The sequence below is a fragment of the Excalfactoria chinensis genome, chromosome 15 (assembly GCF_039878825.1).
Source record: "Excalfactoria chinensis isolate bCotChi1 chromosome 15, bCotChi1.hap2, whole genome shotgun sequence".
Classification (NCBI taxonomy): Eukaryota; Metazoa; Chordata; class Aves; order Galliformes; family Phasianidae; genus Excalfactoria; species Excalfactoria chinensis.
In genome coordinates this window covers 12,809,411-12,829,467 of record NC_092839.1, presented here as the reverse complement: position 1 = coordinate 12,829,467, position 20,057 = coordinate 12,809,411, and the positions used below count along the sequence as shown (strand labels likewise).

The following is a 20,057-nucleotide window of genomic DNA, read 5'->3' as shown; positions in this document are numbered from 1 at the left end:
TATTTGCAAAATTTTGTCCTGAGACATCACATGGAAATTTCACAGAAATTATTAGAAGAGATTTAGAGGCTCATGACTGCCATTCAAACCCTTATCCTGCTATATCAACTCCAAAGCGCACAGCCACGGCACCACTTCTGCCAGTTATTCACTGATGCTGCTTTAAAAACAGAAACACCAGTTTTGCTGCTGGTCAGACTACAATTGAAGCCTAACGCTGCATTTCAGAGGCAGCTGAGAGCAGCAGGGGAAACGAACAGGGCAGAAGCTAGGTGGCACAATTGCTCGGCAAACGTGACCAGGAGCTGGGGGTGCAGATGCCAGGTGCTCCCGTTGGAACTGCTGCAGTTCTGGGGCAAGGTGGGTGCTCAGTGCAACCCCACTGTTGTAGCTCCCTTCCCCTCTGCACCAGGTTTGGGAGGGGATAACAGGTCTGGGCACCTCATGACAGCCCAAACCTCCTATTTTGGAACCGCTCCATGCGGGACAGAGGCAGCGTTTTGCTGCTGCTGGAGGCTGTTGTGAACCTCCTGCTGCTGTTTTGGGAGCTACTCGTGTAGCACCATGCAGCAACGTTTATCAATTTCACAGAGTGCAATGCTTCCCCTTGTAGACAAGGCTCGGAGAGCTGGGCTTGTAGAGTTGCTCTGCAGCACTAGAGATGCAAAAGTGAGGAATCTGCTCCCGCTTGGTCCTTGCAATGCCATGAGCAGCATGGTGCAATAGCCACAAAGCCAGGGAAGCCATCAGCCTGGCAAAACACTGCCCTGGAGCCCCAGGGAGCAGAGAGCCATCTGCATCTTTTAGAGAAGGGACAGAGTGAAACTAAGCGACCTCTGCAAGTGTCAGTCACACTGAAACACAGGCTCATGCTGGAGCTTAAGAGGGGCTGGTTCCATTTTAGCTCTAATCTGTTCCTAATCAACTTAAGGCAAATTCATCTTAAGCCAGATTTACATCTGTTGAAAAGGATCCACGTATCTTTTTGCTCCAGAATCACTACGTGGATTTGACAGAAGCACCCACAGCTTTAAGAAGACGAAGGAGTTCCTGGAATCCAGCAGAAAGACCAGAACCAAGCCAGCATTCATTAACACTCTGCTAGGGATTCTGCTTTACTCAACTCCAGTGAGCTGAGAAGAAGGGAAGGGAGTAGGACAGGAGAGAGAGAAAACTGAGGACTACAAAGCTGTTAGAACATGAATTACGGGAGCCTGAGGACAGAAGGAGACATGAATTTAGATTTTTGTCAAGATGGAAGAGGTAACTGTTACTGCTCTTTGTACTCACAGCTTTGTACTCTACACTTCTAGAACTGCAGGGAACTTGCACACTGGAAGGGGAGGGAGAAGCGTTCTTTGTTCTGGACACATGATTGTCTGCATCCCCACCACAGCTGTATTCATCGCGCTTTAGTTCAACTTCTGTCACACCTGTTACACCAAAGAAATTTAAAATAAGTTTTAGCCACAACTTGTGCATGTTACTGGATCTAACTTCACTGATTCAAAGCAATGAACGACATATCAACTTGCCCAGTAGAGGAACCTACCATTCTTCCCACAAAAATTTATATTCATCTATAAGTTTGTGATATACAACAGTCAGTACCTGGAAATTAGAACTAGTTTTATCGCTACATGTTGTAGGAACTACTTTGACCCAACAGAATCAAGCTTCATAAATACCTGGATTGGAGAGAAGCAGCATTAATTAACAAAGAGCTTGACATCCTGTAACAACCTCCCCTAACCAAGCAGGCAGTCTCTGGCTGCTGCCCCCAGCACTGCATGTTCCTGTGCACGGCCTTCTTCACCAAGGCTAGTGTTGGAGACCTTGGGTGAGAGCTGCCTTTTTCAACAAGGGCAACACAAGATCAGTTATTTTCTTCAATAGCAGTATAAAAGGAGTACTCCTCCCTTTTCCTCAGTTTCAACTAAACGCTTACCAAAGTATTCTTTACTGCCCAAACTACAGAGACCCCAGCATTGATGATGACAATTGGAGAAGACAATTTAACATAACAGTAAAATGTTGTCCTTAAGGATCTGAATCCTTCAAGTACATTAAACACTTGGTACCTATAGTACCAACTGTGACTTTATTTGTAGAAGCCAGCTCAGACTTCAGCATTCATCAGTTCTTACTGAAGGAGAGAAGGCAAGTCCCAATCCTTTAATGTGTTGTCCATCACTGAAAATTGGTACTTCAAAGCTTACACAGCAAGATCAAGGTCATCCATAACCTATGTCTTAAAAGCCCCTTACCATGTACTTCAGGAAAGTACACTATGAACTCAAGACAGTTTACAACTAGTGAAGAGAACCTCCAGTTTTTTGGCCTTCAGTAAGATTTCATTTAGAAGAGAATTAAACAAGAAGCAAGCCACATTTACTCAATTCACTGCCTGCTGGATGTACACACTTAATATTGTGCTAAGGGAATTTTTTTCCACCAATCTTATACTTAGCATCCAATGCCACTGCAGTTAATTGCACTACCGGAAAGGTGCTGAAGTCTGGTCTAATGTAGTGTTGAGCTTCTAACAAAGTTGAAGAACAAGCAACCCCTTCAACCTAAACAAGGCTTAACAGGCTGCAAAATACTCAGGTGTCTGGAACCGTATTTTGCAACCAAGTGATCAAGTCTGGACTAAACACTGAGAACGTATGAATGAAGAACAGCAACAAGTCATAGCAAATGTGATTAGTATTATCCAATTGCTCTGTTATAAATATATTATATACATTCAAACATCACATTAAAATATTATTCAGTTACACCAGAAGAGATTAAGGCCTTATATTATTTACAGAAACAAGCAAGCACCTTAAAAAAAATATGAACAAAACATCAGTCATTGACGTTTCCCTTCTAACATTACAAGTTTGATACCTTGAGCTCTTGAATACAGCTATTTGCAGTGTGCCCAATGCTATAACTATTTCAGACATTTATTGTCAGGGTAGGAAATGCTCAATAGAATGCCCATCAGTGACCGCTCCATACAAACAAATGCAAGCATGTGCTGTGCCTTCCCTCTCCTCAGGCAGCTGTTAAGGTACAACTGAAGGCTTATACAAAAATGGTTTGCCCAATTCCACATAGAGAGTAGAACAATTTTATGTTAAGGGAAACTGAAGACACTTAAGGATTCGTGACCCACCAGTGGAGTGGGATTCTCAAAGTTCTGTTCCACGTTACATCCTTTAGATTTAACATGATAGCAAAGGTGGAGCTGCAAGTTTACCAAAGAGTGCATTGAACAGTGATGATTTTATAGGCTTCCAGTACTGATACAGTTTTCATGCAGTATTATTTGGACTCAAACATGAAGTGACAAACTGCAGTCACCATTCCCCCCGGAGGTCTCTGGCAACAAGCTATTTTTGAAGTGTTAAATAATGTTGATACAACACGTTTACAAAGCCACCACGTACCAATGAAGTAACTGTCCTGCCTTCTGGCTTGCCTGACAGCTTTACAAAATACAGTGATGAAGTACTTTCTAAGATGTAAGCGACATGGCTAAACAAAAGGTGCTCAGTAAGAGTAATCATCTTCAAGTATTGTTTTAAGAATTAGTTCTTTAAATTACAGTCTGTTAGCACTTCTTAGTTTGTGCTTTAGAGTCTGTTATTTCTTTGCAGGTCTTGAATTTGGCTGATGGCTTCTTTTAAAAAAAAATAAAAATTGGCAACAATGGTAAGGACTGCAGACGGCTGGCAAAAGTTATTTGATTTTCTGAGCCCATTTCATGTCGTCTGCTCTTGGCTTCTCCCCAGTAAGTCCTTGGATCACATTTTCCAAACACCTCCAGAATCCAATCTTCTCCAACGGATAGTTCAGCCAACCTAAATGGAAGGAAAAACAAGTCTATCATAGCACCCAAAGTACAGCAGTATTTAGTGATAGTCTTTAATTTAAACACAAAGGAAATGCATAGAGCAAAGAGGTAGACTATAGCCATTGTAAAGCTGTCAGAAAGAGGTCACCAAGTTTAACTGGTCTGTGTTAAGAGCACTTATGTAAAAATGGCAGTAAATAGCATAATGCAACAAAAGTTTAACGTATCTTTCCTAGCTTGCAAATTTAGAGTAGTTTAAGTGCTGAGTAGGAATATCATAGATTGTGAGACTGAATTCATGCAGGTTTAATACGCCTCACAATGAATTCAAAAGGGCTTTATCTTACTTTCTGGATGTTAATTAGTACATTAGCTAACTTGTTTTTCTGATACTGTATTTTGAAGCTGACAACTGACTGTAGAGTTCACAAAGAGGCAACTTCAATAGGCTTCCATTACAGTGTATTATATAGTAATTATAGGCCTCTGCTTTATTAAGTATTCCAGTAACTTGAAAAAGAAAAAAGAAAAAACCCCGAAAAAACACAACAAGTCTCAGCACTGTGAAGTATTGTTTTCCTACAAACAGGAAAAGACAGATTCACACAGGGTTCCATCCGTTATCCCACACTTTGAGCTATTCTGTAAGTACATTATAAATACTTGATGTGTATTTCTGGAAAAAGAAAACAAAAACAAAAGAAAACAACAGCAAAGGAAGGCAGAATGAAGAAGCCACAGTGGGAACAGTGAGCTAGCAGCACTTCTGCTAGTGGAAAGAGACAGCAGAATTGTACAAGTCAGCTCTGAAAGCATTCTCCTTGGATGTGGCTGCCTTCTCTTAAATGTGCTCTGCACTTATTAACTAACAAGTGCATTACAGTAACTAGTCATATTTTACACAGTGAAGGTTCACTTTAAATAGCACATTGATTGCTTATTTCTGTCCTTTCCATCATTCATGTCCTAGAAGAAAAACAGTTAGGGCTACAGAAACACTGCTCCACCAGAGGAAAAAAAAAAGAGCAAATATACAGTCTATCACACTGGCTCCCATTGGAGCAATATGGTGTGAACACTTACATAAAGACTTTTTTTGTTTTAATTTTAAATAAGAACACAGAAGTAACTAGCTCAAGAACAACGAACAGTCCAGCTCCAACTTTCAGTGTTGCTACCGTATCATTTCAGGACATAGTGGGACTGAAAAAACTCATGGGGTGCCAAGATTTTTATGATCATCTGTTTAGTCAAGTTTCTTAGAAACTGTAATTCTGGTCATGAGAACTAGATTTATTTCCTGACAGATTTCAAAACCGACAGAAACTGCTTATCAAAGTCAACAACAGAATTAAGAACAATAGCTTATTTCCAGTCATCTGATTAACTTGATAGCTTGCTCAAGACTGTGCAACACCAGTGAGCAAGTATTCCAATCTCTACAGGAGGCATAACACTCAATACAGACACAGGAACCTACAGACAGTTTCTTCCAGGCCTGTCCTCTCCTCTGCCTCAAATGAGAAAGAATAAATGATGAAAATCCAGAAGCTTTGCTTTAGAAATGAAAATTCAAGGCAAGTTGCATTGGCAGATAAAGCAATGCTCTTTGAGCAGGAAGTATCAGCAGCTTTAGCATTTCAGTGAGCAAAATGCATTGCTAGGATGAGGTTCCCAAGATACTAGGCAATTAGATCTCAGTACGACTGCCTACCTCACTGAAAGTTACCTTTTATCCAATCACGAATTTTACTCATTTTTTTTAATGTTAGACTATGGCTGCAGGAGCTCTTGCCAAAACTTACAGCACAGTCAGCTTCAACATGCCCTTTTCTGTATTTAATAGACTGACACTAAATTACATCTTGCCAGGAGAGTTATGTGAGACTACAAAAAAACCAAAAGAAAACAACACAAAAAAAAACAAACCAAAAAAACAACCAACCAACCCAACACTTGGCAGTATGAACCACATGACAGTACCAGTTGTAATGCAGAAGTATGTCTCGTGTGGAGACACATGGTGAATCCTGTGATGTTTCCGAGGCAGGATAACATGCCAGTCCTGGAGAAAGATGACCCAGCGTGGAAGACCAAAATACGTGTGAGACCACTTGTGAATCTGGTTCGTCATGGTTATGAAGATGATAAGGGCAAAGACATAGCACTCCCAAGGACATGTTTCATACAATGCTTCTGCAAAACAAGATTTGTATCTTTAAATGGTTTTTCATAAGAAGGTGAATCTCTCCTAGTAAAGTGTGGTCTTGCTCAGCCAGACCTGACTGGAACTGCAGAAAATAACAAGGGGCTCAAAAAAGTTGTTTCAGCAAGAGTCATAAGAGCCAAAGAGCCATAAATAGCTTCCATGTCACACGAAAGGCTGGGATGTGTCAGCATCTGCCAAGCTGCAGTAAACAGGAAGTTAAACCCTGTTTTTTTATCTATATAATTAAGTTAATAATCTTTAATTCTTGCTCATCTAGTGTTCAGTTAAAGTACACATAGATTAAGCATTTTTATTTGGTTAAGAGCAAAGAGTTTTCTTGTGTAGCTTGATTTCCTCTTGTAGGAGAAGTTTACTTCTAATACTTCCTTAGAAGACTCCTCAGAGATTTGTTATTGGGCTAGAGAAAACATTTACTTCCCCTTCAAGAAAAACAGTTTCCCTCTACTCCTCCTCTAGGGAGGACTGTGTTTCCAACAGCAATTACTTGTAATCTCACATTCATTGATTTCTTCTGTCCTCATCAACAAAAATGCCAAATCCACGTAAGTCACGGCTATCAGCTTACCTGGGGAAAAGGAAACAAATTTGTATGCCATGTTTGCCAATGGGACCAATGTCATGAAGCAGTTGTCTCCGTTGGTCTCTATGAAATCATGCCTGGTAATTGCTGTTGGATCAATATGATGTTCCCTAAAGGGTCTGATGAAAGCCTGAGAAAACAAGTTGAGAAAACGTGTCCCACGATTTATCATGGAAAGAAAAAACAGAAAAACCAGAAATGGCATCTGAATATACAATCTCAGGGAAGAGAGTGCACAAACATAGTAAGTAGGAGAGGGACAGTAAAACAAGGATACTTATTTTCCTCCAACACACACATCATTTGTGTGCTAAAGAGTTCAGCTGCAGGAATATGACTCTTGGTGAAGCAGGACAGAAATTCTGTACTTCTACCTTTTGAAACTCTATACAAGTCTAGTCAGGTTTCTACACTTGTGTGCCACAAACTATTTTGCTGCCACTTGGGAAGGCTCGTGAACACTGGCACTGCAGAACCCTGTGCAAAGCTAGTCAGGTTGATAAATTGGAACAGCATCACCTCATACATGTCACTGGGACCACATGTAAACAGGGTGCTTGGAGCACCGTACCAGCAATACTCTGTGCTCTCAAGAAGGGAGTACAAAGCAGAGGAGTTGGTTACATCTGCAAGCTGCAAGGAAGGTACCTGTCCAATACAGCTGAGAATACTGGCAGTGTTTCAGAACAGGATTTCTTTTTTTTTTTTTTTTTTTTTTTCCCCCCTCTCTCCCAAGTTTAAGGATAAGAATCTCAAACCTTTCCAACAATGGGTAACTCCACAGATCCCCAGGTATCTGCTCCCCAGTGAAATAATCCTGATAGAAAGTCTGCTGTAATTACTCCTGCAACTTGAATGAAGAGAGACATACAGTTAGATATGCAAAAATCATATATATATATATTTATTTTACCGACACATCCACACCATCTACTTGTTCCACAGACGTATTTGCTTATCTACTTCTAAATCAGATGTTTACAGCTACGAGAACTACCCAACCTAACTATATCTAAGGCTAATAGCAAGGAACAATGTTTAACAAGGTATTGCATGGACAGTTTTTCCACTATAAACACTGCAATCTGTGTCTGACCATCTTCTAGAGAAGAGCTTGTTAATCTTTGCAATTGCTGGCATACAAAGATTAATACATCCAAGCCATGTAATTTCGATCATTCTCAAATGCACCTTCTCCCTGGATCTACTGGCCTTTCTTCATTCACAGTGTTTAACAGATTATTTGCTGAAATTTTAACTGCCATAGCTACACCAAAAATGCTACTACCAGCAGACCCTTCCTCTTCTCCCTTGGTCCCTTGTATCTGCATGCAAGGAACACAGAACTACAAGATTCCATGTAAGCACCAATTAAGAGATCACTTCCCGGCACATGAAGACTGCTGACTAAATAAGAATGGAATGTCAAACAACTCTGTGACTTTATCAGCTGCAGTGCTTCAGGCTGAGGCCCAGGTTCACGATTTGCTCTATGGAACAGCCTACACCCATCATACTTCCACACCACTTCAAGTACACCATTAAACACACTTTGCTACAATAGGATTTTTCTAGATGCCAATGGCGAGATTTTTAAAACAGTGACCAAGTAAAGGTAATTTTCAGTTCTTGCATATAAAGCCACAGTTCTGCCTTCCTTCTCTGGATAATCTTGGACCTACTATTCAAGTTTTGGGGCAATCCTGACACTTAAGAGTAAGGATACAAGAGATGTACTGCTGTTCTGATGAAATTACATCTTCCAGTCAGTCACAGATCTGTCTGATGGTGTTCATAGACAACAACTGCTCTTCAACTGTAGAAGAAATCCTACTGCCAGGTTCTTAAGACCTTGAGAAGTAAAGTCTCCAGCACAGTCTGAGATGCCCTCCTGCTACTAGTAAGTGCGACTGCCGGGCTTTTCACTTTTGAGGAAGAAAATTCAAAGATTGCCTTTGTTTGTAACTTGGAGGCTGGGGGAACGTAACATACATACAGCAATACGGCGGCAGCAGCACAGCATAGCGAAGGAACACTGCCTCAGGACCTGTGTACTCGAGGGATTTAAGATGGTCAGATGCTGCCCATCAAAGAACACATCCAGAGGTACCAGTTGTAGCCTGCATGCCTCGCTCTGAGCAGTTTGTTACAGAGATTAGCCAGATGAACTGTCTGAATCGAATCCAGATTTGAAAGAACAAACCAGATTAAGAATCAGAGTCCTGATTTGATAATTGATCTCTGCCTGCTCAATTATTCTGAGACCAACTGTTCAGGGCGTGCGCACACACCTGGCAGTTCTCTGTGGAGCATTAAACCTGACAGGAAAAAGGCAGAACACACCTGCTACCTGCAGCTCTGGTTAAGTAGAAGTGCTACCCAGATTTCTAAGCAGCTACTTTGTTACCTATACGCCTAGGAACACAGTCCGACCTCAGTGCAAAACCCTCAAGAATCACACAAAAAGCTCATGCCAGTTGAGGTGCTACATACAGAGCTTGCAGTCTGCAGTTACATGAGACACAGTAGCAGAAATACAAAGACCGAGTGCTCAGAGCATGAGTTTCAAGCATCTTAGATAGCAATTCCTGTCTCTCATTTGATGCTCAGAGCATAAAGCACAGCCAGTTACTCCTGATACGCCTGGGAGCCCAGGAAAGCGCCTGTTACCCGCCTGCCTGCCCACACCAAAGCAGCCACAGGGCCGGGGCAGTATCCTCAGTATCCCCTAGTGATATTTAGAGAAAACAGTTTGCCTGGGCAGCCTGGTCTAGTGGCTGCACGTAGCGGGTGGGTGATACCAGATGGTCCCTTTCAGCACAGGCCATTCTATGGTTCTGCGATTCGATGGAACTGCCCGCTGTAACAGCCACTGCGGATGGAACAGCAGAGGTGTGAAAATATCCATAAAGCAGAAGACTTATTTGTGCTCTGACTGCATTATCGACTTCTCTTCAGAGCAGAACTCCTGGCTTTCTTCTTCACTAGCCAGCATTTGTTTCTCTGTCTGAAAACCTCCCTCAAGCACAGCTTCTCCATCATGGAGCGCAGCTTTCTGTGGCAGGCAGGTACGCCTCTCCTTGCCAAGAACTTAGACAAGGCAATTCCAACTCACCTGTAATCCAAATCAAAAGCTATAAGCATCGGTACAACAGTTCCTCTTGCTTTAGCCATCCTGTTACTGCTTTCACTCTCACAAACTCAAGGCATCAGTGACAAATGCTGGCAGGAGATTTGCCAGGAGTTAAAAACAACCAATGTGAACCTCCCTGTAAGTCACACAACTTACACCAGCCCTGACCTGGACCTCACCTGATCTTCTTACCCTCCAACCAGGGCAATGTGGTCAGCTGCCTCAAGAGTCCATTTTATGAAGTTCTTTTGACACAAGCAGGATTGCTAAAGAACAGGTTTTGTTTTTTTAGAAATAAAGGAGGACCAGATTGTTCTGTTACTATTAATCAAGTGCTCTTAGGCTTCAGGGCGCAGCGCTTTCCCCCGGTACACACTGCACAGTGTATTTCACATACAGCCTTCTTGTGGTCACATTTTGCTGAGCTTATCCTTCACCTCTACACTCCGTCTCCCTCCTTCTTGTTACAAAAAGGGAGAAAACAGGAGCAGGATAAGACAGCACCTACCTCACCACAATGCTTTCTTTCTACATTATAGATACCCACAACTGGATCCATATGGATTCAACCCAAGCAGCCCAAATTCTTAAAGGAAGAAGCACCTGCCACTGTGTTTATGGACCATCTTTCTGCACTGAATACAGCCTGTGCCTTATAAGTTCTGTAAGCTCATTTTATATCAGACGAAACACAAAAGCTACAGTGAGACATGAGCAGCACAATGGCTTGGGGATCTGCATCCAGCAACTGAAAGAGCAACCAGCCTTGATTTGGGGGTGAAGATATCCAAACAACGCTTTACTTTAAAACAAGTGAACACCATTCTTGCTGAGGTAATCACCCTATTAACCCCCCAGTGCCTCCAGAATACTGCATTCTCAGAGCATGCAATAACAGCAGGAAAAACAGCTAAAATAGAGGCAAAACACAGACCACTCAGCTGACAGCTCATATGGTAAATAGATGGCAAATAGTAGAAAGCTAAAATTGAATTACACTACGGCAGCCTGAAAAAAATCTATCTAGCATAACGTTCATCTCAGCTGTAGTACAGAAACAGAGTATGAATAGTTGTATAAAGAGGAAAAAACAAAACACACAAAAAAAACAGTACCACAGGTCATACCTGCATCCTGCCCGCAGACTCAGAAGGCTCATCAGGCGCCAAAGAGTTAATCTCTAACACTAGGCATTGTCCCCAGTTATAAAAAACGAAGGTGTGCCTTGGGAAAACCAAGGCATGGGTGTTCAGTTACTTCCCTCTTACAGAACTGATCTTGTTGCTCTGTCATTAAGGCTGGCAGGGCAAGGCAGGACAGCCCAGCAGCCCTGAGCATTAGTTAAGATTTAACTGTAAGGTCAGACATGCAGGATACTACAGCAGCGTACGTGTACGGACTGCACTCAGCAGGTTCACACACTGTTAGAAGACAGACCTGTGAAGCACCAGGGAAATACTGCTCTGTGCATATTCATTTCTGTACTCCCACTGCTGAGCCTATCTCAGGCTTGCATCTGAGGAGGGCATTAACACAAATAACACACAAGCCAGCCTTGTCCCCTGGAATCAGTGAGCTTTAATGAAGTGGCCGAGGCCATTCTACTACAGTGATGACCCACTGCAGGGAAACAGCTCAGCTGCATCTGGAAAAACTGGAATATTAAACCCTCCTTTGCAGCCTGCTTCCCTAGCTACCTACTGGAGGCTATCTATGCACAAATGTGCAAAAAATACTGAATACCAATCTACACAGCTGTCAGCTTGCACAAAGAGGGTAACTTTCACAGCTCATCAGCAGGTGAAGGCAATCAGAACAGAACACGACTGGATTTGACAGACAAGAAAAGACATCCATCCTCTGCCTACGCTCTTCTTCTGACCTTGTGGAGAAGGGAGATGTCCCACATCAGCTAAATCCAGCACATAACACAAGGCAATCACGTGAGTTCCTCCTCCTGCTCTTCAAGACAAGCTTTACTCAGCACTGCATGGCCTGCTCCAAAAGCTGTTCTGGAACAGCACTGTAACATCTTGCCTGCTTTCTCACACTCAGCAGCACGGCGATGCACAGCAAGCTGTGAGTGCCCTGAGCAGCCTGCCTGCTCCCAGCACAGGAGTTGGTGCTCTCAGAGAGGGAGGAGGGCCAGACCTTCTGTCCCATTGATTTCTAGATTAAGTTACTCACAGTGTAATCCACATTGCAGTTGTGTGCTTTTAAAGGCATTTAAAAAGAAAAAACAACAAAACAAACCAAACCTATAGCACAGCCTTTAACCATACACGCAGAGCCTGAGCCAGGTAAAGTGATGCAGAAGGTTCAAACCACTCCCTGCTTTTTTTGTATGTTCTATTTAAAGAAGGGAAGTATTTACCTAACAGCATGCAGGGTATCCGAAAACCTTTCCTGATGGCCCAGGTAGTGTATCAGATCCAGCCCAGGGATTCACCAACTGCTTTGGGGTTTCTTCCACCACCATCACTTTCAAATACAATGACCTGATGCGAACTCAGTACAGAGCAACTTCGAACGCCTTTACTAGCAGAACGTTTGTTCCATGAGCTCAACTCAAAGGTCAATATTCTAATCTAAGCGTCAAGAAAGCTTTGGACAGGGACACGTTAGACAAAGTTTGCGACCACCTTCCCTTATCTTGCCTGCTGTACTGCATCTAGAATTTAGGAAACAGCACATTCAGGCAGATGGGTTTTACCAAACTTCACAAAAACTAATTACTGCTGTCAGACACTGCCCACATCTTACTTGAACAAATACAAGATAACACATACTTATTATTTTATTGCACCCATTTTTGTGCATGCTATCAGTAATTTCCACACTACTTTATTTGCACAGAATCCAGATTCTGCCTCTTTAATCATTCACTACTACTTAAATAACATTATCAGTGAATTGGCTGCTTTATCAGTTAAACCGGTAACCAGGATATCAGAGAACTTAAGCTTTTATCAGTATTAATTTTGAGATGAAAGCCAGTTGCAAACAGATTGCCCTACAGGCTCGGATCATTACCGATTCCCTCCTGTATCTGCTCCAATCACTGCAGAGCAGTTCCTCCTCCTTCCTTTCAGCACTGCTGCCCTGTTGGCTGAGAGCAGGAAGGGAGCCGGTAGGACTCCCAGCAGGAGGACACTGCTACCCAAAAAGACAGCAACCCCACAACAGACAGAAGGTACTTCTGCAAAAATTCATGGCACTGTCAATGGCTTACAAGGCTGGTAATGATGATATTACTTATCACTGAGTTTGCTGGGTTTTTTGAATCAGTGGTGATTCACAACTGTGATGAACAGGTATAATTCTTCTGAGACATAAAACACCTCACAGTTCATTAAGAAAAATGCTTTAATCACAAAGTACAGAAGCCAAACACATGTAAGCAGCTGTTACAGTCAGGAAGATTAATGCAGTGGAAGGGCAATATAGGAGCGTAACAGCAAAGGGACCAGCACAGATATGATGGCATTCTGAAGGAAAAGTAAAGGTTCTCACCTGCCTCAAAGATCTCAGCTCACAGGAAAGCCTCCACAAGGGAAGGATCTTCAACCAGAGGTCCTTCCCCAGTGCAGTCAGCCCTTAAAAAGGGTCTAAGAGAGGTGTAGCCAGGTTCCACCCCTTCCAGTCACACAGCTGAACTGCCTTCACCTGTGCTTCCAGGGCTGACCAGGTCCTTTCCCCAGATACCCGATCAGTGGGTCAGGCTGCTTATAGAGACTGAACCATCTTTTCAATGACGTAACTCAAAAAATCATGTAAACACCATACACCCCCAACCAGAAATGAATTGGGCATTGGTTATGCACCAGCAACACACAAGAAGTGCAGTGCAATGCCTAACTATTATTCTTCTCCTTCCTTTGGAATAAACTGGAAGTTTACCAGAAAATAACCAGAGAAGCACTGTGGAACTGACTTCCAATCTTTTCACCTCAAGTCAAAAAGCAAAGTGCAACTCTACCCACCAACTAAAAACCAAAGAACAGCAACATTTCATCGTACCAAAACTCCTCTGCTCATTGCAAGAAAGCCAAGCATTTGCAACTCACACCGTATTTGAAGGGTTACTCAAGAAAGACCAGCTCCATACTGCCAAGGTGCAGCAAATGTAAATACTTCTGCACATCTGAGGCAAAGATATGAAAATGGAAGTAAATGAGATCACTCAATCTGCAGCTTTCGCAGACCGTATCGGTTTCAGAGTCACTAAGGCAGTTACACACGTGCCATTTTTCTCCCTTCTTAGTAACAATGCCAAGAGTAAAAGACAGCACATTTGTTTCCAGCATTACAAGAGACAGTCTTGCCTTGTTCTTGTCAGCAAACACTTCTTACTTACATATCCCAACAATAATGGAGGGCGTGTGTTCAAGTCGCAAGTAGAAGAGAAGATTGTAAAAATTGAAACAGATCAGAGAGAAGCATAAGATGACAGAGATCCACTCCTGTAGTCTCTTTCCTGTTGGAAAAGAAAGAAAAACATTTTACTTTTATCCCAGAGGACAAAAAGAAGCCTGAAATAATACAGACTATTCTGCTGCCCGGATGACTGCTTCATTTGTCTGACAGGAAAGTGAAACAGAAACTTATTCATGGCCGCATGCATATTTTGTGAAATGACGCTGCTCCTCCCTGAGCCATTACTGACCCTTCCCTCTCCCACAGCCAGAGTAACAGACGCAGAGCAGACATCAGCTCATATTGTCCTGCTTTCCTCTTCCCCATGGGAATGCCTTTTTATTTCATGTCAAATCTGCACAGCACTCAATATTCAGTGCTGCAGGTACAGCTGAATCTGGGAACAAATGCCTGGCCTCAGATGTCCCACAGTTAAGCCACCTTTTGAGCCGTAACAGCCTCAGAGCTTGTAAACAGGAAAAAGCACCATCCTGCTTGTTGGTGGCCCCAGAGTTGCTTTCTGAACGTGGTAAGTCTGGGGCTTATTTATTGAACGCACAACTGCTGCAGCTTTATCTTTGTCTTCCTGCTCCCAAGCAGAAAGCCGTAACCTCCCAGCCACCCCGATATGGCAAGAGGCTGAATAAGGAAAGAGAAACGTGAGCATAAACTCTCTTTTGTACCTATCTGTACTACTTAGTGCCTCCACAGTAACCCCAAAAGAAAAAACCCACTCACACAGACACCAGGTTACAGTAACCTTTTTTACACTGGGGCTGAGAGGCTTTCTGCTGCTAATCACTGCTAGACTCTCACAGGGCACTGATGCTGCAAGGAAGGCAATGCTCAAAGCGAGATCACATGGATTAAGGCATCAGGAACTTTAATAAGTAATTGCCAGAGGCAGATCTGGGTCGCCACCCCAACCCAGCCAGGTCAGCCCTCACCTCCTCCAGGCCCAGCACAACTGCCTCAGCCCTAACATTAAATTAAGACACAAGAACAAGCGTATTTCAATATAGCACCAGATCACAACATGGGAGATTCTATAAAGAGATCCCTGGAGTAACAAAAGTAAGTGTTAATTAACGCTTGTTCCCTGTTTAAGAAAGCCACACCCTGATTAGAGGGCCTAAATAGGTAGGTCCTCGTGGATCAATTAGCAACCAGGGAGCTCCACGTGCTCAGCCTGTGTAAATGCTGCTGCCACTCTGAGTGCGGGACCCCAGGGCTGCTCTAGGGACCCCCAGGGCTGCTCTAGGGACCCCCAGGGCTGCTCTAGGGACCCCCAGGGCTGCCCTAGGGACCCCCAGGGCTGCCCTAGGGACCCCCAGGGCTGCCCTAGGGACCCCCAGGGCTGCCCTAGGGACCCCCAGGTCCAGCGCTGGGCAGATCAGGAGAGCAAGCAGCTGAAGGACAGGAAGCCAATACCAAGAGCTCATGTTTGAAAAGCACGTTTCAATACACATGGAAAGATAGGGATTCACTTAAAGAAACTGAGGAAGTACTGGAGGGTCACATTCGCTCTATACAGCTGTACCTCACGTCATTAAGAATTCAGCAGTCCAGCATAGCATGCTTATACCAAAACACATTCTGATGCTACTTATGTGTTAATTATGTAATGACAAGAGAAATCTGCATGTCTAAAACATCACTGCAACTCACTGCTGCCAGACAGACACATTGCTGTGCAGACCTCCCAGGAGCACCTGTCTGCAGATAAGGACAGAAAGCTGGACTTGGAGGAAAACCTTCTCTATGTAAGTGATAGCACAGGTAACACGTTGACAACTGTTTTCCTGTGAAGTACAGGAATCCTTCACTCCCAACAGCTTCTTCTTCCCTGACACGTTGAGATGACCAACACAAGCTGTAATAAGCACAGACGTGCCCAAACACTATAGGAAATCGACAGGCCCGTGAGTGTCTTTTGTTGTGTTTTTTTAAACCACAACCTGGCCCTGTGCAAGCAGGAACATCTCCATGTAGGGCCCTGAATGCCACGCTGAGATCCTAGAAACTGCAAGAACATAGCACGGATTGCTGTTACACGTCTGCCCCTTTGTGAGCCTTCACATGCGCACGAAGTCACCGTGAAGCACAGGAACACCTTGTGCTGCTCAGGCTGCAAGCTGCAAAGAGCTGCACACTGTCTGTTGTCGCTTCATCGGCCGCTGACACACAGCAAGACTTGTGAGGATGAGCAGAGCAAAACAGCCTGCCCGCCCCGCTCACCTTCCTGAGGGGTTGGGCATCTAGCGGCAGTTCACCAAACGCTGCCGTACAGCAGCCCACTTAGTGAGCAAAGTCCTGTATCTGCTTCTAGACAGAAAGGTTTTCTCCAGGAAGCTGGGCAGATTCCGCTATGGAGCCTCCCCAGGAGCAGAACCGGCGCTCAGCAGTGCGGAAAACAGCTGCGCTTCATACCGACACCTCCCCGACGGCCGAGGCTGGGCTCAAAGCGCCCTACGAACGTCACCGAGTCTCCGCGTGCGGGTCACGGCACCGAACACGGATCTCGGCACCGCCGGAGCCCTGCGGGGCGGCATCGCGCACAGCGGGGGCGGCCGTGACTTAACACAGCGTTACCCGCAGGGACCGCGCCAAGACCCGCCGAGCGCACCGGCAGCGCAGCGCCGTCCGGCAGCACCGCCCGGGCGGAGGCACCGCGCTGAGCCGCGGCGCACAGACACCTCCAGCCACCGGCAGCCCCTGCAGCCAGCACGGCGCGCTGAGAGCGGGGCTGCAAGAGCCGACACCGGGCGGGGCCGCGCCGCTCAGCGCCGCGCGTGGGCCCGGTCCGCCCCGGAGGAGCACCGAGCGGCGCCACGCAGAGCCCCCCCCTCCCGTCCCGAGGAGCCGCCGCCGCCCTCACGGCCCCCACCTGGCGAGTAGAGCTCGGCCAACTCGCGGGCCCCGGCGTGCTGCGCTCCCCAGCGCCGGCCGCCGCTCTCGGGCTCTTCCGAGGCCTCGCCGTCCGGCCCCGCAGCCTCCTCCCGCGGCGGGAGGCTCTCCATGGCCCGGCCGCGCGGCTCCGGGCCCGGCCGCTCCTCCTCCGTGCCCGCGGGCGGCGACGAGGGGCGCCCGGGGCCCGCCGAGGCGCCCGGCGGCAGCTCCGCGGCCCGCGGCAGCATCGAGAAACGGGGCCGGGCCGGGCCGGGCCGGGCGGTGGAGGAGGAGGAAGGAGGAGGAAGGAGCAGGAAGGCGGGGACGCGGGCGCGGCTGGACGCGCCCCCAGCGCTACGCGCCCCTCGTCGGCACGGCCGCGCGACCTCCGGCCAATGGGGAGAGGCGGCGGCGCGGCCAATGGCGGGGCGGGAGGGGCGGGGCCACAGCTGGAGGCGCGCCGCCAGCACAGCTGCCGCCGGGAGCGCGCCGCCTCCATGTGACCTCCACGCCGCCGTGCCCGCGTCCTCAGCCCCGCGTGTTTCTTTAGTCCCCGCGTGTTTCTTTAGTCCCCGCATCCTCAGTCCCGTGTCCGGCCGCGCTCTTCCCGTCGCCCTCGTGTCCCGCTGCTCCGAGGCCCATCCGGGTCCGCCGGCCGCGCAGCCCCCCGCCGCGCCCCCACGTGGGCTCCGTCCGCGCCGCAGACCGGGCCGTGGCAGCCGGCCGCGCGGTGGGAGCCGCCCCGCAGTCCGCGCTCCGCCGTTCCCTGCCGGGTATCGCCCGCCCCCTGGCGGCGCCTTCCCGCCCTGCGCCTCTGGAATCCCTCCGCTCCCCGCGGCGGCCGTGCCGGGCTCGTCGGATTCCCGCAGCGTTTCGTTCGGCTCCGCGACGGCCCCGTTTAAGAGCTGCGCCCCGGGCCGCCCGCTCCGGCACAGAAAATAAGGGAAAAAGCCCCAGCCGAGATAATGAACGTCTATTAATTATGTTGTGAACATTTTTCAAGGTCAAATAAAATGGCACTGAAATTAGAAGTGCTAAAAATGAGTAAATTGCAAACACAGCACGGTGGGGAACGAAGCGATGGGGAAGCACAACCCAGACCTGAGGCCGTGACAGCAAATCACGTGCAAAACGCCGTTCTGTTCCTTCGGGACACCTGAGCCCCCTGCAGAGCGCTGGAGGCGCCCCCCGCACCGAGCCCTGAGCCGCACAGTCCGTACAAACCCACCGATCGGGACGGCTCTCCATAACAGCGCGCCGAAATTAGCGCGCTTCTTAAGCCAAAGACATGCCGTGTATCTTCCACAGTCTGCCCTCCCGCTCGGGGGATCACAGGATGATTAATAACTAAGTGGACTCGCACGCTCAATTCAGCAGCCCTTATCGCCGTCCCCCCGCACGGAGGGGCTGCGCCCGCCGCGATGCCGGCACCGCCAGCAGGTGGCGCCACGAACCCGGGCACGGCCGGAGCCGCCCGTAGCACCGCCTGGCGGCGCTGGCGCAGAAGGGCAGCGGGGCGGCAGTTTGCCCCCTGGCTGCGGCAGAACGTCACCTTCACAGCACGGCTTCACTCAGCAGGGACGGAGCGGACTGTCCTCTCCACTGCGGTTAAGGGATGGCCATGAATTCATTGCACGTACCACCTAGAGGTCCCGCTGCCACACTGCCCTGCGGTGACACAACGACCATTTTGCCTCCTCTCTATGCACTTCCCCATCTGCACCTGAGGGAAGCCTACAGAAGGATTTGGAGACGTTTTTGAACACAGGTCCGTGCTACGGCAGCTCCTTTGTGCAGCACTGCACAAGGCTCGCAGTTCAGGACATCCAGAAGCCGGAGTCGCTCATCTCGCCTCTTACCCATTCTTGTGCAATCTTCCTGATCTGCGAGGCAAGAAGCAGAACTGGCTGCAGTTCCTTCACTGGACTCTGTCTGGCATGGGAAAGTATCAGTGGGTGGGAGAGCTGGAACAGCCACTCCAAGGGCTCCTTCCAAAGCCATACACAGAGACAGGGAGATGATGGGACCAGAAGTGGTGTGTGGGGAGGACAGCACACCATGCCCATCCCACCCGGTGCCAGGGCCATCACAGCTGGCTGCCGGATGACACAGACTCAGGAGCTGTGCTCACATGCCAGTGCTCACCACCAACATGTCCTAACTGCTTCCCATGGTGCTCAGTGCAGGATGAGAGCAGCTGAATAAAAACTAACTGTAAAGCCAAGCACGCGGCTTTTAAAGCTTCTAATGAAGAATCTTGTAATTCTTCACCATGGCCCATTCTGCCAACCTCTCTAGGGCAGCCTTCAGTTTCTGTTATCCCTGGCAGTACACAGCAGTAAGTTCCAGCTCTCTGGCCCCAGCTTCAGGACCGATGAAGAGTTCTTCTTGTCCATAAATTTCCAAAATCAATAACCTTTAAAACCTTAATAAGTCTGTTCCTGGGAACTCTTGGCACTTGTCTGGGTTCCTTGAAAGGGTCGGATTCCTGTTCTCCCAACCCTAAGTTAGAGCACTTGTAACAAGTTCATCAAGCTAGGATATACAGTTACGTAGGAAATGTCAGATGACTGCGGAGAACTTCTGGAAAGCCAGTGGACAGCAACTTCTCTCTCTGTTTTTCAACAGGATACTCATAAAACTGCCCAAAAATAAAGCCCACATCTTCCTGGTCAGATGGCTTCAGCGTGCACATTGCGACATGGGGCTGGAGCCTACAGCTTCTGCTTTTCCACCAGCATCTATGTGCACCCAGACACTCTCTCCTTTTCTTTCTTTGGTAGCCTTCATTGCAACATTGCTCCATTTCAATTTGCTCTGACCTCTAATTCACTCTGGAAAATTTTCTGCGCAGCAGGGGAAGGTATTTTGTTCACGCAGCCCCCACTGGCTGGAGGCAGGGGTGCCATCTCCAGGTGTCGCCTCTGCAGCGCTGGGTAGGGCAAAGAGCAACACGGAGATA

General features: G+C 47.0%; 1 protein-coding gene across 1 annotated transcript; it reads right to left on the bottom strand.

Annotated features, from left to right (window-relative positions):
• Nucleotides 1–2,210: 2,210 nt before the first annotated feature.
• PEDS1 (plasmanylethanolamine desaturase 1) lies at nucleotides 2,211–17,872 on the bottom strand. The gene is made up of 6 exons (XM_072350450.1): nucleotides 17,094–17,872; nucleotides 14,148–14,267; nucleotides 7,416–7,507; nucleotides 6,643–6,787; nucleotides 5,831–6,043; nucleotides 2,211–3,854 (listed from the first exon to the last, which is right to left on the bottom strand). The coding sequence occupies exons 1-6, from the start codon at nucleotides 17,671–17,673 to the stop codon at nucleotides 3,733–3,735; spliced, it is 1,272 nt and encodes a 423-aa protein (XP_072206551.1). The 5' UTR covers nucleotides 17,674–17,872; the 3' UTR covers nucleotides 2,211–3,732.
• Between the last annotated feature and the right edge of the window lie 2,185 nt (nucleotides 17,873–20,057).